The 11,574-nt window shown below is 50.5% G+C and overlaps 1 protein-coding gene across 2 annotated transcripts; it reads right to left on the bottom strand.

Annotated features, from left to right (window-relative positions):
• Positions 1 to 3,751: 3,751 nt before the first annotated feature.
• Positions 3,752 to 11,373, bottom strand: LOC115282039 (nucleoside diphosphate kinase A). 2 transcript variants are annotated; one of them, XM_029927836.1, is made up of 5 exons: positions 11,267 to 11,373; positions 9,252 to 9,381; positions 6,030 to 6,131; positions 4,754 to 4,866; positions 3,752 to 4,060 (listed from the first exon to the last, which is right to left on the bottom strand). In XM_029927836.1, the coding sequence occupies exons 2-5, from the start codon at positions 9,375 to 9,377 to the stop codon at positions 3,943 to 3,945; spliced, it is 459 nt and encodes a 152-aa protein (XP_029783696.1). In that variant the 5' UTR covers positions 9,378 to 9,381; positions 11,267 to 11,373; the 3' UTR covers positions 3,752 to 3,942. The 2 variants fall into 2 exon arrangements, with proteins under 2 accessions (XP_029783696.1, XP_029783697.1); XM_029927837.1 differs by having other exon boundaries at positions 9,252 to 9,396; positions 11,267 to 11,361.
• Positions 11,374 to 11,574: the final 201 nt, after the last annotated feature.

The following is an 11,574-nucleotide window of genomic DNA, read 5'->3' on the forward strand; positions in this document are numbered from 1 at the left end:
CCGGGGCGGCTCGGGGGGAGGGCCCTGCGACGGCCACACCCCGGACGCCCCGCCGCCCAACCCGCGACGCCGCCGCGGCCCGAGGCCCCTGTCCACGCCCCGGGCTCTCAGGGAGCAGGAAGCGGCTTCTCCGCGGAGTGTCCCGCGGCCTGAGCTACGCACGTCCAGGCCGCACCCCTCCCTCCGGTTCCTCCTGTCGCCACCCCCCCACACACACACACACTGTACCTCCTGCGGACACACACACTATGTACCTCCTGCAGCCCCCACCCCCCCACACCCACACTCTGTGTGGTCAGGTTCTCCCTTTGAGCCGGACACACCCCTGACAAGATTCTTGAGTGTCTCACGGCCGACTTGTCAAGTTTGCAGACGGCTTCCGCTTGGTCTCCCCACCCTTGGTGGCACCCAGCTCCCGGGAGGCGATGGGCCCCTCCCCTCGGGCCTTCTGGACCCTCATCCAGCAGCGCTTGTACCCCGAGATGGCCGGAGCCCCGTGCCCGCCTCCCCACAGGAGCCCTGTGTCCCCACCCTAGCGCTCCCGGCACTGCACTGACAGGTTGAAACTGGGCTTCAACCCTGTCCGTGTCGACCTCAAACTGATTAAATTCTTTCTTCTGGTTTCTCTCTTAACTCTGGCGAAAGAGCCTGCAGGCAAGCATTCCGTGCTGGGAAACAAACCACCCCCGAGAGCAACAAAAACTGCCCTGAGTCAGCAAGACCAGGGGGACTGACCCCAAGACAGCGAGCGATGACCTTCACTGCTCACCTGCAGGTCTCCCGGACCTTTGTCCCACATTTGCCATATGTGAGAACCTAGAAGCAGGGCACCTGGGTGGCTCCATCTGTTGAGTGTCCAACTCTTGGTCTCTGCTCAGGTCTTGATCTCAGGGTCGTGAATTTGAGCCCCATGTTGGGCTCCACTCTGGGTGTGGATACTTTAAAAACAAAAAAAGCAATGGGGTGCCTGTGTGGCTGTCAAGCCTCCGCTTCTTGATTTCAGCCCAGGTCATGATCTCCGGTCCATGATTTCGAGCCCCACATCTAGCTCTGCACTAACAGCGTGGAGCCTGCTTGGGATTCTCCCTCTCCCCCTCCCACATTGCCTCTTTCTCAAGATAAATATACTTTAAAAAAATGTTTTAAAATTAAAAAAAAAAAAAAGGAAAACAACAAAACAAAAGACCTAGAAGCATTTTCCGCACTTTGGAGACTGTCTCTGAGAGGGGCCACTGTCTTCTGGGTGTTGGCCTCCCTGGAATAATCCCCCTTCTTGTTTCACCATGACTCTTCTCTGCCTTTGGGTTGTGCCAGTGGTGAGCGGTGGAACCTGGTCCGAATGGGTCCCCAGAGGCAGTGCCCTTGCACCCCAGAGTCCCGGCTGCAAGATGACAATCCAGCCCTGTTACACCTCGCTGGCTTCCCCAACTTCTAGTGGCAGAGCTTTAACACACAGCCCTCATTCTGGAGAAGAGACGACCAGTGTTCCCTTTGACTTCAAGGCCAGCACTAATTTAGACTTGGAGTTACCCAATGCCAAGTGTGGGGAGGAGGCTGGGAATCTCACTGGACAATTCTGTGGAGAGCTGTTTGCCCCTCAGTTACCATCACAAATACCTTTCCTTCTGGGGCAGCCATCTGCTTCCCTGTCCTTCCTGGAAAACCTGTCCTTGACTGGGCAAGGTGTGGCCCCTCCTCCCCCCCCCGCCTCACAACACACATACTCATTCCCCAAAGCTGCTGGTACTTCATCTCATTTCCCCCAAAACAAGCAGGCCAGGCTTTGTGTGAAACAGAAGTGCATCTCGTCCTCAGCTGGCCAAAAAAAAAAAGGTAGGCCCTCTTAGAGGAAATCCTTCCACAAAGTATGCATAGTCCAACTCTCATTGCACACTTTAAATACTCTTAATTGGGGCGCCTGGGTGGCTCAGTCGGTTGAGCATCCAACTTTAGCTCAGGTCATGATCTCAGTTTGTGGGTTCAAGCCCCAAGTCGGGCTCTGTGCTGATAGCTCAGAGCCTGGAGCCTGATTCAGATTGGTGTCTCCCTCTCTCTCTGCCCCTCCCCCACTCATGCTCTGTCTTTCTCTCTCAAAAATAAATGTAAAAAAAATTTTTTTTAAATAAATAACCTTAGTTGTGTCAGGTATGCCCCAGTAGAGCTGGGAGGACACGGAAGCCCCCATCCCAACTCCCCTTCTAGAGAGAAAGTCAGGTGCACAGGGAACATAGTAGGTGCACAGGGAACATACCAAGAAAGAAAACCCACTCAAGTCTGTGGCAGAAGTCATGGTCCCCAACATCTCTTCTCACTTTCCTCCTCAGAGAATTCCTGAGTATTATCCAGGTACAAGGCAGCCCACATAAAAAGCACGCTTTCCACTTTCTCTTGCAACGAGACACCTGCACATGACTAAGTTCTGGCCCATGAGATGGGAGGGGAGCGAAGGAGGCAAATCCAGGGTTACACCCTTGAAAGAACGCTCCAGTCCCCTTCCCTACTGGCTGTTAGGCACATGGGTGGGGACCCACGTCACACTGGTTAGAAGGAAGTGAGTCACCAGAGGCCCTCAAGGCTCAGAACCTCCCCATCACTACCTCTACTTAGCTACTTGAGACATTCTGGGTTTTTTACAGTATCACTGAGGTATAACTGACAAATGAAACTTGCATGTGGCTAAGATATACAACTTGACGTTTCAGTGTATATTCATCGTGAAATGACCACCACAATGACGCTAATGAGCAGATCACTTCACAGTTACCGTTTTTATTTTTGTGTGGGGAGCACACTTAAGCTCTACCCTCCTAGCAAATTTCAAGTAAACATACAGTATTGGGAACCACAGTCAAAGTGCTGCACATTAGATTCCTAATTTAGACTTTTAAATAAAAGGTAAGTAAAATCTCAGGGCGCCTGGGTGGCTCAGCTGGTGAGGCATCCACTCCTGGTCTCAGCTCTGGTCATGATCTCACAGTTTGTGAGTTCGAGCCCCCCATCAGGCTCTGTGCTGACAGTCCAAGAGCTTGCTTGGGATCCTGTCTCCCTCTCTCCCTGTCCCTCCCCTGCTTGCTACTTCTCTCTCAAAAATAAATGTTAAATAAACATTGCCTTTGCCGTTAAAGTAACCAAATCAGTACCCTAACAAATCAAAGCCAGTTTCAAGATTTTACTTCTTAAGTTTTATTCGAGAGAGAGCTTGTGCGCGTGCACACACGTGGGGGAGGGGCAGAGAGGAGACAGAATCCCAAGCGGGTCCACACCATCAGCACAGAGCCCCAAGCAGGGCTTGAATTCACAGACCTTGAGATCATGACCTGAGGCGACGCCACCCAGCCACACCCCTCACCTGCTTCTTTTAAGGTCATCCCAGGGGCCCAAGCCCACTGTCCACACAGCTTTTCTGTTTTAGAGTAGTTACAGCTGCTTACACTCCCCCATCCACTGAGTCCCTGAGAGCTTTTCAGGAGCAGAAAGCCTGTCTTATTTCCAATGAATCATCTGCAGATCCTAGCAGACCCTACCTTCCTGGGTGGCTGCTGACTGGCTCCGTTCCAACAGTGGATGGGATGCAGGGGTGAAGAGGGGGCATGCAGAGAGAGAGGGAGAGTGTGTGCATGTGTGTGAGAGATCAGGCCAATAAAAAACAATGTATATAGTATTTACACTAGTAGCTCAGTTATCCAGAGTACAAGAAAAGGAAAAAAGAACACAAAGCAATAGGGCCATACAGAGGAACCAACTCCGCGGATCCTGTGTTGGGATGAAACACTTTAATCCAATGGTAGCATATAACACTGTACAGGGAGCGCTCGCAGCTCCCAGAGTTCCCCTCCGGAGGCTTAAGGGAGGTCTCAAAAAGAACCGGTTTTGCTAGAGCCTGGCCCCCTGCTCCGGGGAGGGGGCGGGGCGGGCAGAGCGCCGCGGTCTGGGTCGTCTGCGTCACTCATAGATCCAGTTCTGAGCGCAGCTCCTGTAATCCACCAGCTCCTCGGGCTGGAACCACAAGCCGATCTCCTTCTCCGCGCTTTCCACGGAGTCGCTGCCATGGATGATGTTCCTGGGGACGGGGGAACGAGATGGCCGCGTTACCGAGACCCTAAGGATTAAACTGCCCAGAGCCCCACCCACCACCCCCACAAGGAGCCAAAGCTCCACGTTCACCAGTCCACGTTAAAAGAAAAAGCCCACAACCGCAGTTAAGGTCAGGAAGAATGCGCTCCCCATACCCAGGCCTCCTGGCAACACAGACCCCAGTGGGGAACGGGCTGAGGCCAGCAGAGCGAGCTGAACCAGGCCCTACGGCTCAAGAGAGGCGCAAGCACAGTGATGTCAATGGCCAGTGGCAGAGGGCTCGCTAAGCCAGACACCGAGTTCAGAGGGAGAAACACAATGAACCGATTTTAAATTCATCTGCGTATGGCATCGTGTCCATCCCAGACTCAGGAGCCTGAATTCTTCTTCTTTTTTTTTTAAGTAGGCTTCACGTCCAGTGCCATACCCAACATGGAGCCTGAACTCCCTCCCGGCTGTGAGATCAAGAGTCCGACTGAGCCACCCAGGTGCCCAGCCCCGCCTTTTTTGAAGATGTTTTAAAAAGTAAGCTCTACACCCCACATGGGGCTCCAACTTACAACCTCAAGATAAAGGGTCGCATGCTCTACCTACTGAGCCAGCCGGGCGCCCGCGGCACCCAAATTCTTGAGTCACCTAACTCAGATTTTGGAAGGAGGCAAAAAGCACCGACTCCCACCTGCCGACTTGGATGCAGAAGTCCCCACGGATGGTCCCGGGCTTGGAGTCCGCAGGGTTGGTCTCCCCGAGCATCACCCGGCCTGTCTTCACCACATTCAGCCCCTCCCAGACCTCCGAGGATAAAAGAACATATGGTCAGGGAAGAAAACCAATCTCAGCAGAAAATCTGAAAACTCTTCATTCAAAAAAAGAAAACAAAACAAAAGCCTCCTTAACACTCAAGAAGTGTTCACGAAGCATCAATGGGAACACCGGTCTCCCTGCCTCCACTCCTGCCTTTCTACGATCTGTTCTGAATACGGCAGTCTTCAAAAATGCCCAGAGTCAAGCCTCCCACATCACTCGTCCCGTGGAGCACATGGCCAGCACGGCCCTATGTGACCTGGGCCCTGCCTGTATCTCTGAGCTCATGCCACCTGACCTTCCCTCTCACCCACCAGGCTTCAGCCGCGCCGACCTTCCTTCTGTACTTCAGAAGCCCAAGGGGGACGCCTGGTGGCTCAGTCGGTCGAGCGTCTGGCTTCAGCTCAGATCATGATCTGGTGGTTCGTGCGTTTGAGCCCCACGCCTGGAGCCTATTTCAGACTCTGTGTCTCCCTCTCTCTCTGACCCTCCCCTGCTCGCGAGGTCTGTCTGTCTCTCAAATCAAAGCCCAGGCCCTCTGCACGTGCTGTTTTCCAGCTAAGAATGCTCTTCGGTGTGATTCTGTGTATGTATGTCTGCCTCCTTCTTCTCACTCAGATCTCAGCTTGAAAAGTATGTCCCTTGACCACCCGATCTAAAGTGGTCACTTGTCACATCCTATTTCATTTCTGTGCAGATCACTAGCTAATATATATATAACATATATATAATATATATATTTCTTCATTATCTGCCCATCTTCCCTTTCAAGATGTGCAGGCAAGGAAAGCTATGAAAAGAAGTACCTATGCTGTCTCATTCATGATCGGACCCCCAGTGTCTAGAAGAGAGTGTGGCACTAGGAGAATTACTGCAATAAGCAAGGGACAACGGGCCTGCCCTCAGGAAGCATGGAATCAGGTAGACACGCTCCGATCTCTCCCGGGTCTGTGTCTCTCTGATCTTCAGTTGGGCAAACAGATGTATTTGCTCTTTGGGAGGTCAGAGAGCCAACTCACACCCTAACGGTCCAGTCCTCCCGGCCCCCATTCCCTCTGTATTAAGTCAGGACTTGGCATCAGAGGCAGGAATCACAGCACACCCTCTTGGCTCCCAGCTGAGTCATTCACATCACTCACACGCGCACTCACCATGGCAACCACAGGCCCCGACTGCATGTACCTCACCAGGCCAGCAAAGAATGGACGGTCCTTCAGGTCAATGTAGTGCTCCTTGAGAAGGTCTTCAGAAGCCTGTTTCACAGGACAGAGAGTGAGAACTGGCCCGCAGACTCTCTAAGAATCAGCCATCTAGTTATTTCCCATTCACTGCTGTTTGAAATGTGAGCTCTTAGGGGCACCTGGATGGCTCAGTCGGTTAAGCGTCTGACTTCAGCTCAGGTCATGATCTCATGCTTTGTGAGTCTGAGCCCCGCGTCAGGCTCTGTGCTGACAGCTCAGAGCCTGGAGCCTATATCAGATTATAGGTTTCCTCTCTCTCTCTGTCCCTTCCCCATTCTTACTCTGTCTCGGTCTCTGTCTCTCTCTAAAATTAATAAAGATTAAAAAAATAAATAAAATAAAGATTAAAGAAAATTAAAAAACAAAAAAGTAAAAAAAATAAATGAAATAGAGCTCTTAGCTCACTGATTCTGTTACAACCCAATCCATTCCTAACACTACCAGAGGGCAGCAGCGGGCCAGAGAATAAAAGTGCATCAGCCTTGTACCAATTTCACCTCAATTGGCCTTGATTGATCGGAAAAGAACCAGAGAACATTAGAATTGTATCCAGCCATCCCATTCCAGACAGGAAAACTAACAATACAATGAATTTCCATTCACGGAGAGCAAGCCTCAACACACACATGAAAAGGAAGTCAGGGTTTGGGGGTCTTGGCATTCGATGGGAAGCAAATTGAACTTGGCCACTTTCAGGGATACTTCACATTTATTCAGAAAATGAAGGCCGGGTATGGTAACTCTGTGATTTCCACACAAACCACTCAAAAGAACACGACATCTGGGGGCGCCCAGATGGCTCAGTCGGTTAAGCATCGACTTCAGCATCTGACATCAGCTCAGGTCATGATCTTGCTGTTCATGGATTCGAGCCCCACATTGGGTTCCGTGCTGACAGCTCAGAGCCTGGAGCCTGCTTCGGATTTTGTGTCTCCCCCCTCTCTGTTTCTCCTTCGCTCATGCTCTCTCAAAAATAAATAAATGTTTAAAAAAAATGACATGTAGGGCGTCTGGGTGGCTCAGATGGGTGAGCATCTGATTGCTGGTATCGGCTCAGGTCATGATCTTGCAGTTTCATGGGTTTGAGCCCTGTGTGGAGCTCTGCACTAGTAGCGTAGAGTCTGCTTTGGGTTCATTCTCTCTCTCTCTCTCTCTCTCTCTCTCTCTCTCTCTCTCTCTCTGTCTCTGTCTCTCTCTCTCTCTCCCTCTGCCCCCCCCAGCTCACACTGTCTCTGTCTCTTTCAAAATAAATAAATAAAACTTTAAAAAAGCAAAAAAAAAAAAAAAGAACATGACATCTAGCAATAAATAATGTTGTTGAAGAAGGAACTAGAAACTGTCACATTGCAAGGCCGGTATGTGGGACCAAATCAGGTTAGCTGGAGACCAAACCACGGGCTGAGCGATCCCGACTCGCTCAGCTGTGTTCTCTCTTTGCCACCGCACACTCTTGTTCAGGGACTAACAAGGCCCCTCGGTCCCCCCAGTTCTGCAGGGCCGCACCGTGGAGGGCACAGCGCACACTCGGGGCTACACCCACAGGACTGGGGATCTGCTGCTGAAAACACATCCAGAATGTGCTCCCGTTCAGCCTCGGCTGCTGCTGACTTGCCGAGGTAAAACCGCACAGCCGTGTGATCACTCCACATTAGCAGCTCACCCTCTCCCACCCCCTGCCCCCAGTCCAAACCCAAGACTGGTAGCGGCAGCCTCCTGACACACAGGGACTTGACCTTCCCTTACTGGAACACTCTTTAATTCTAGTAATTGATGCTGATTATCTTTAATCTGCAGAACAGATTACAACATTTTTTCTGGACGGAGGGAGGGACATCGAGTTTTCCCTCCTCCCTGTCACCTTAAAACCACCCTAGACTCAAGGCCACCCTCCCTCCCAGTCTTCACCAAGCACACAACATTGATAGGAACTTGGTGTAACAGAAAAAAATGCACACTTAGGAGTCAGCGAGGCCTGGTTAAAATCCTCCCAGCATCAATGACTGTGTGCCTTCCGATTCATTACTTAATCTCTCCAAGCCCCAGGTTCCAACGACTGGGCATAGAAATAAGTCCGTCTCTGGGTGGTCCCAAGGACTAGAGGAAACACTCAGTCCAGCACAACACCGCCCTGCATTTCACTTTACCTTCACAACCTAATTTAATATGCAAACTCTCTGGAAAGCAGTGCTGACCCCAGATCAAGACATTAAAATAGTTACAAGAGCGCCGGGGTGGCTCAGTCTGTTAAGCGTCCCATTTCAGCTCAGGTCATGATCTCAACGTTTGTGGGTTCGAGCCCCTGCATCGGGCTCTGTGCTGCTGGCTCAGAGCCTGAAGCCTGCTTCAGATTCTGTGTTTTCCTCTCTCTCTGACCCTTCCCTGCTCGTTCGTGGTCACTCTCTGTCTCACAAAAATAAATAAGTGTTAAAAAAAAAAGTATTTTATAAAATGCACCAGCAGAATCTAAAGATGACTCTAGTGATAGGAAAAAAGACTGTGCCCTAATTTATGTGCTTTGAGAATCTGAATTCTCATGTCCCAGGTCTGTCTGAAACAGGGTTCTTGGCCTATTAATCCTTTTCAATTTTTTTTTTTTAATACTGCTTGCCAGGTGTCTTGCAAGGGTGTGTGTTCTCTGTGGTTTTCTGGTGGGGCTTCCCCAAGGGCGAAACCCCAATGTCCCCCCTGGACATCCCCTGATGATGCCTAACACATGCTACACGCTAAGTAAGGACAGAAAGATTTCCTTGCTGACAAAAACCTGCCTTGGAGAGGGCAGTGGGGGAGGGGAGAAGCTCTCTGAAATAATCTGTTCAGGAAGCTCAAGACCAGGAGCTCAAGCATGCCCAGGGGCTTTGAGTTGGAAGTCACAGAAATCAAAGAGCTGCGGTGATAACAAATGGAACTCAAATGGAACTCTGCGTTGCTAAAGGGAGAAGGGAGAGAGACGATTTCCAAAAGTCCCAGGAACTGGTTTGTTGTAGGGCGGCCACAGCGCTAGCCACCGAGGTGTTTCCAGGTTTCAGGACATCTGTGCTCACCCTACGTGGAGAAGACGAAAAAGGAGGGGAGGGGAGAAACGTTCCCCTGGACTCCGAGAGAACAGAAATATGGAGAAAGAAGTCCACTTACCTGAATTAATTTCATAGCAACGAGGCGGAACCCCTTTTGCTCAAAACGCTTGATGATCTCTCCCACGAGGCCGCGCTGGACCCCATCAGGCTTGATGGCGATGAAGGTGCGTTCGCTGTTGGCCATGGTCCTGAGCACAGACAGCCTCGAGGATGAAACAGCACTGAATATCCTGCCTACATCGTTATCCTTCTCAAGCGGATTACCCCATAAAGCTGGTTTATATCTGTCAAGCCAACACCAAAGGTCTCTCTGGTAAAATCCCAGTCCCTAGTGTGTTTACCACACTGGGCTGCTTTTAAGACACATTTGAAAGATATATGTATAAACACCGTTCCTAACAATGGTAGTCATATATACTAAGAATAGTACTACTGCAGAGTATCAAAGTGCTCCTAAAGGGGGCGCCTGGGTGTTTCAGTCAGGTAAGTGTCCAACTCTTGATTTCAGCTCACGTCATAATCTCAGTTTCATGAGTTCGTCTCTCTGCTGACCGCATGGAGCCTGCCTGAGATTCTCTCTTTCTCTCTCTCTCTCTGCCCATCCCTCACTTGTACTCCGTCTCTCTCTCCTCCTCAAAAACAAAATAAACATTAAAAAGACAATTTGCTAAAAAAATAGATAAATAAATAAGTAAATAAAGTACCTAAAGGAAAAAAGAATTTTCCCTAAGAGAGGTAAAAAAAAAAAAAAAAGCTAAAACAAAAACCCAATTCCTCCTTAGTCCCCTTATCTCTGAACTAATATCCCGGGACGGGGAAGGGTGCAAAAGCAGGGGCTGTCATTTCTATCGCATGTGACTTAATAAGCTTCCATGAAGCATCTATTTTGTATCCAATCCTGTGGCAGAACTAAGATACAGGATGTTAAGAAAAAAAAAAAAGACATTTTGTGAATAATCCAGAGAAGGGAAACTACAGTGATAAAGTGGTGTCAGGTAAAATGCAGAATGAAACAGTCATGGTACTGGAACTGAAAGGGGTTTTAGAGATTATTTAGTTAGAATCCTCTTCATTTCGCGAATGAGAAAACAAATCTAGAGCACCGGAACGAGGGCCAAATTCCCAATTTCCCAACCCGATGCAATTTATGCTACATCATAGGACATCCTGAAGATTCTGACAAACCAATAAAAAAAGGGGAATCGTGGCAGAACTAGAGTCATTAGTCCTATCTGAGACGGGACATCATGCAGGAAAGAGGCCTAGAGTATGTCTAGCCCCAGACCTTGCCTATTACAGAGAAGACCAGGCTCAGGACCTGCTCTGCCTCCACAGGATGAGAATGGAGGAGGCCCCTGACCTTGAAAGACAATCCCTAATGTGGATGGCCACACCACCTCCTGGCTCTCTCTTCCTGTACTTTAACCTCTTATTACAGCACCTTAATATATTTGAATTTTCTGTTTGTGGGTCTGTCTCCCCACTGATCTGCAGCCTGGATACAGGGATGGTCCTTGGCACCTAGCCTCCTGGCCTAGCACTCAGTAAGAGCAAAGAAAATGTCTTAAGTGGTAATCACCCTGCACCTCCCAGAAAAAGAGACAAAGCCCAAGGACTGGCGAAGAACTCCCAACGGAAGCTCGAGACAGGCAGAGATTCCCCGGGAGAAAATGGGGCTAAAGAGCCACAGAGTACCCACACTCATACCGTGTATGCCTATAAATGTGTCTTCCATACCAACCCAGACACACACACCCTATCATTCATTCATTCATTCATTCAGCAAGAACCTACTGAGCCCCAACTCCGTGTCCAGCACTGCACGCAACAGAGACAAGGCACAACCCCGGTCGTCGCGGCCCGATAGGAAAGGCAGCTTCGGACAAAGGCGAGTCCACGTGGCGTGGGACTCGCGCTGACAGGTCTGCACCTGTCCCCACCGCTGCCCCACCCTTCCCGCCCATCTGACCCCTCTGGCCACGTCTCAGAGCGGAACCCATCCGACCCGTTGGCCTCCCCCTCCCCGTACCCCGCTGCTCTCCCCTTTCTCTCAGGACCCCGAACTCAACTCACCCCTCCAGATGCTCCAGCTGCAACTCCGTCTGGGGCAGCCGGCACCGGAAACACGCCCCGGCCCCACGTGGTTCCTGGAGCGGGCAGGCGCGGAACGCTTCTTCCGGGATCGGCTGCCGGGGAGTCCGTTTTGCAGAACACCACTGGCCCACTCTTCCGCTTGGGAGTCGGGTGTCATTCTAAGGAGCAACGTTCGTCCGCTTAACTTCCGGCACTGATTTTTCTTGTTTTTCCGGCACGCTGACTTTTTTTTTTTCTTCCCTCTTCAAGATTGTATGACTCACTTCCTTCGTTCAGGAGTAAATTGG

Source organism: Suricata suricatta, chromosome 17 (genome assembly GCF_006229205.1).
Source record: "Suricata suricatta isolate VVHF042 chromosome 17, meerkat_22Aug2017_6uvM2_HiC, whole genome shotgun sequence".
Lineage (NCBI taxonomy): Eukaryota > Metazoa > Chordata > Mammalia > Carnivora > Herpestidae > Suricata > Suricata suricatta.

What these genes read in the sequence shown, in the direction of transcription:
- LOC115282039 (XM_029927836.1), bottom strand. Translation starts at nt 9,377, where the DNA reads ATGGCCAACAGCGAACGCACCTTCATCGCCATCAAGCCTGATGGGGTC. An exon ending in TTGCTATGAAATTAATTCAG is followed by an intron (nt 6,132 to 9,251) that starts GTAAGTGGACTT and finishes CCTGTGAAACAG; the next exon opens with GCTTCTGAAGACCTTCTCAA. An exon ending in CGGGGCCTGTGGTTGCCATG is followed by an intron (nt 4,867 to 6,029) that starts GTGAGTGCGCGT and finishes TTATCCTCGGAG; the next exon opens with GTCTGGGAGGGGCTGAATGT.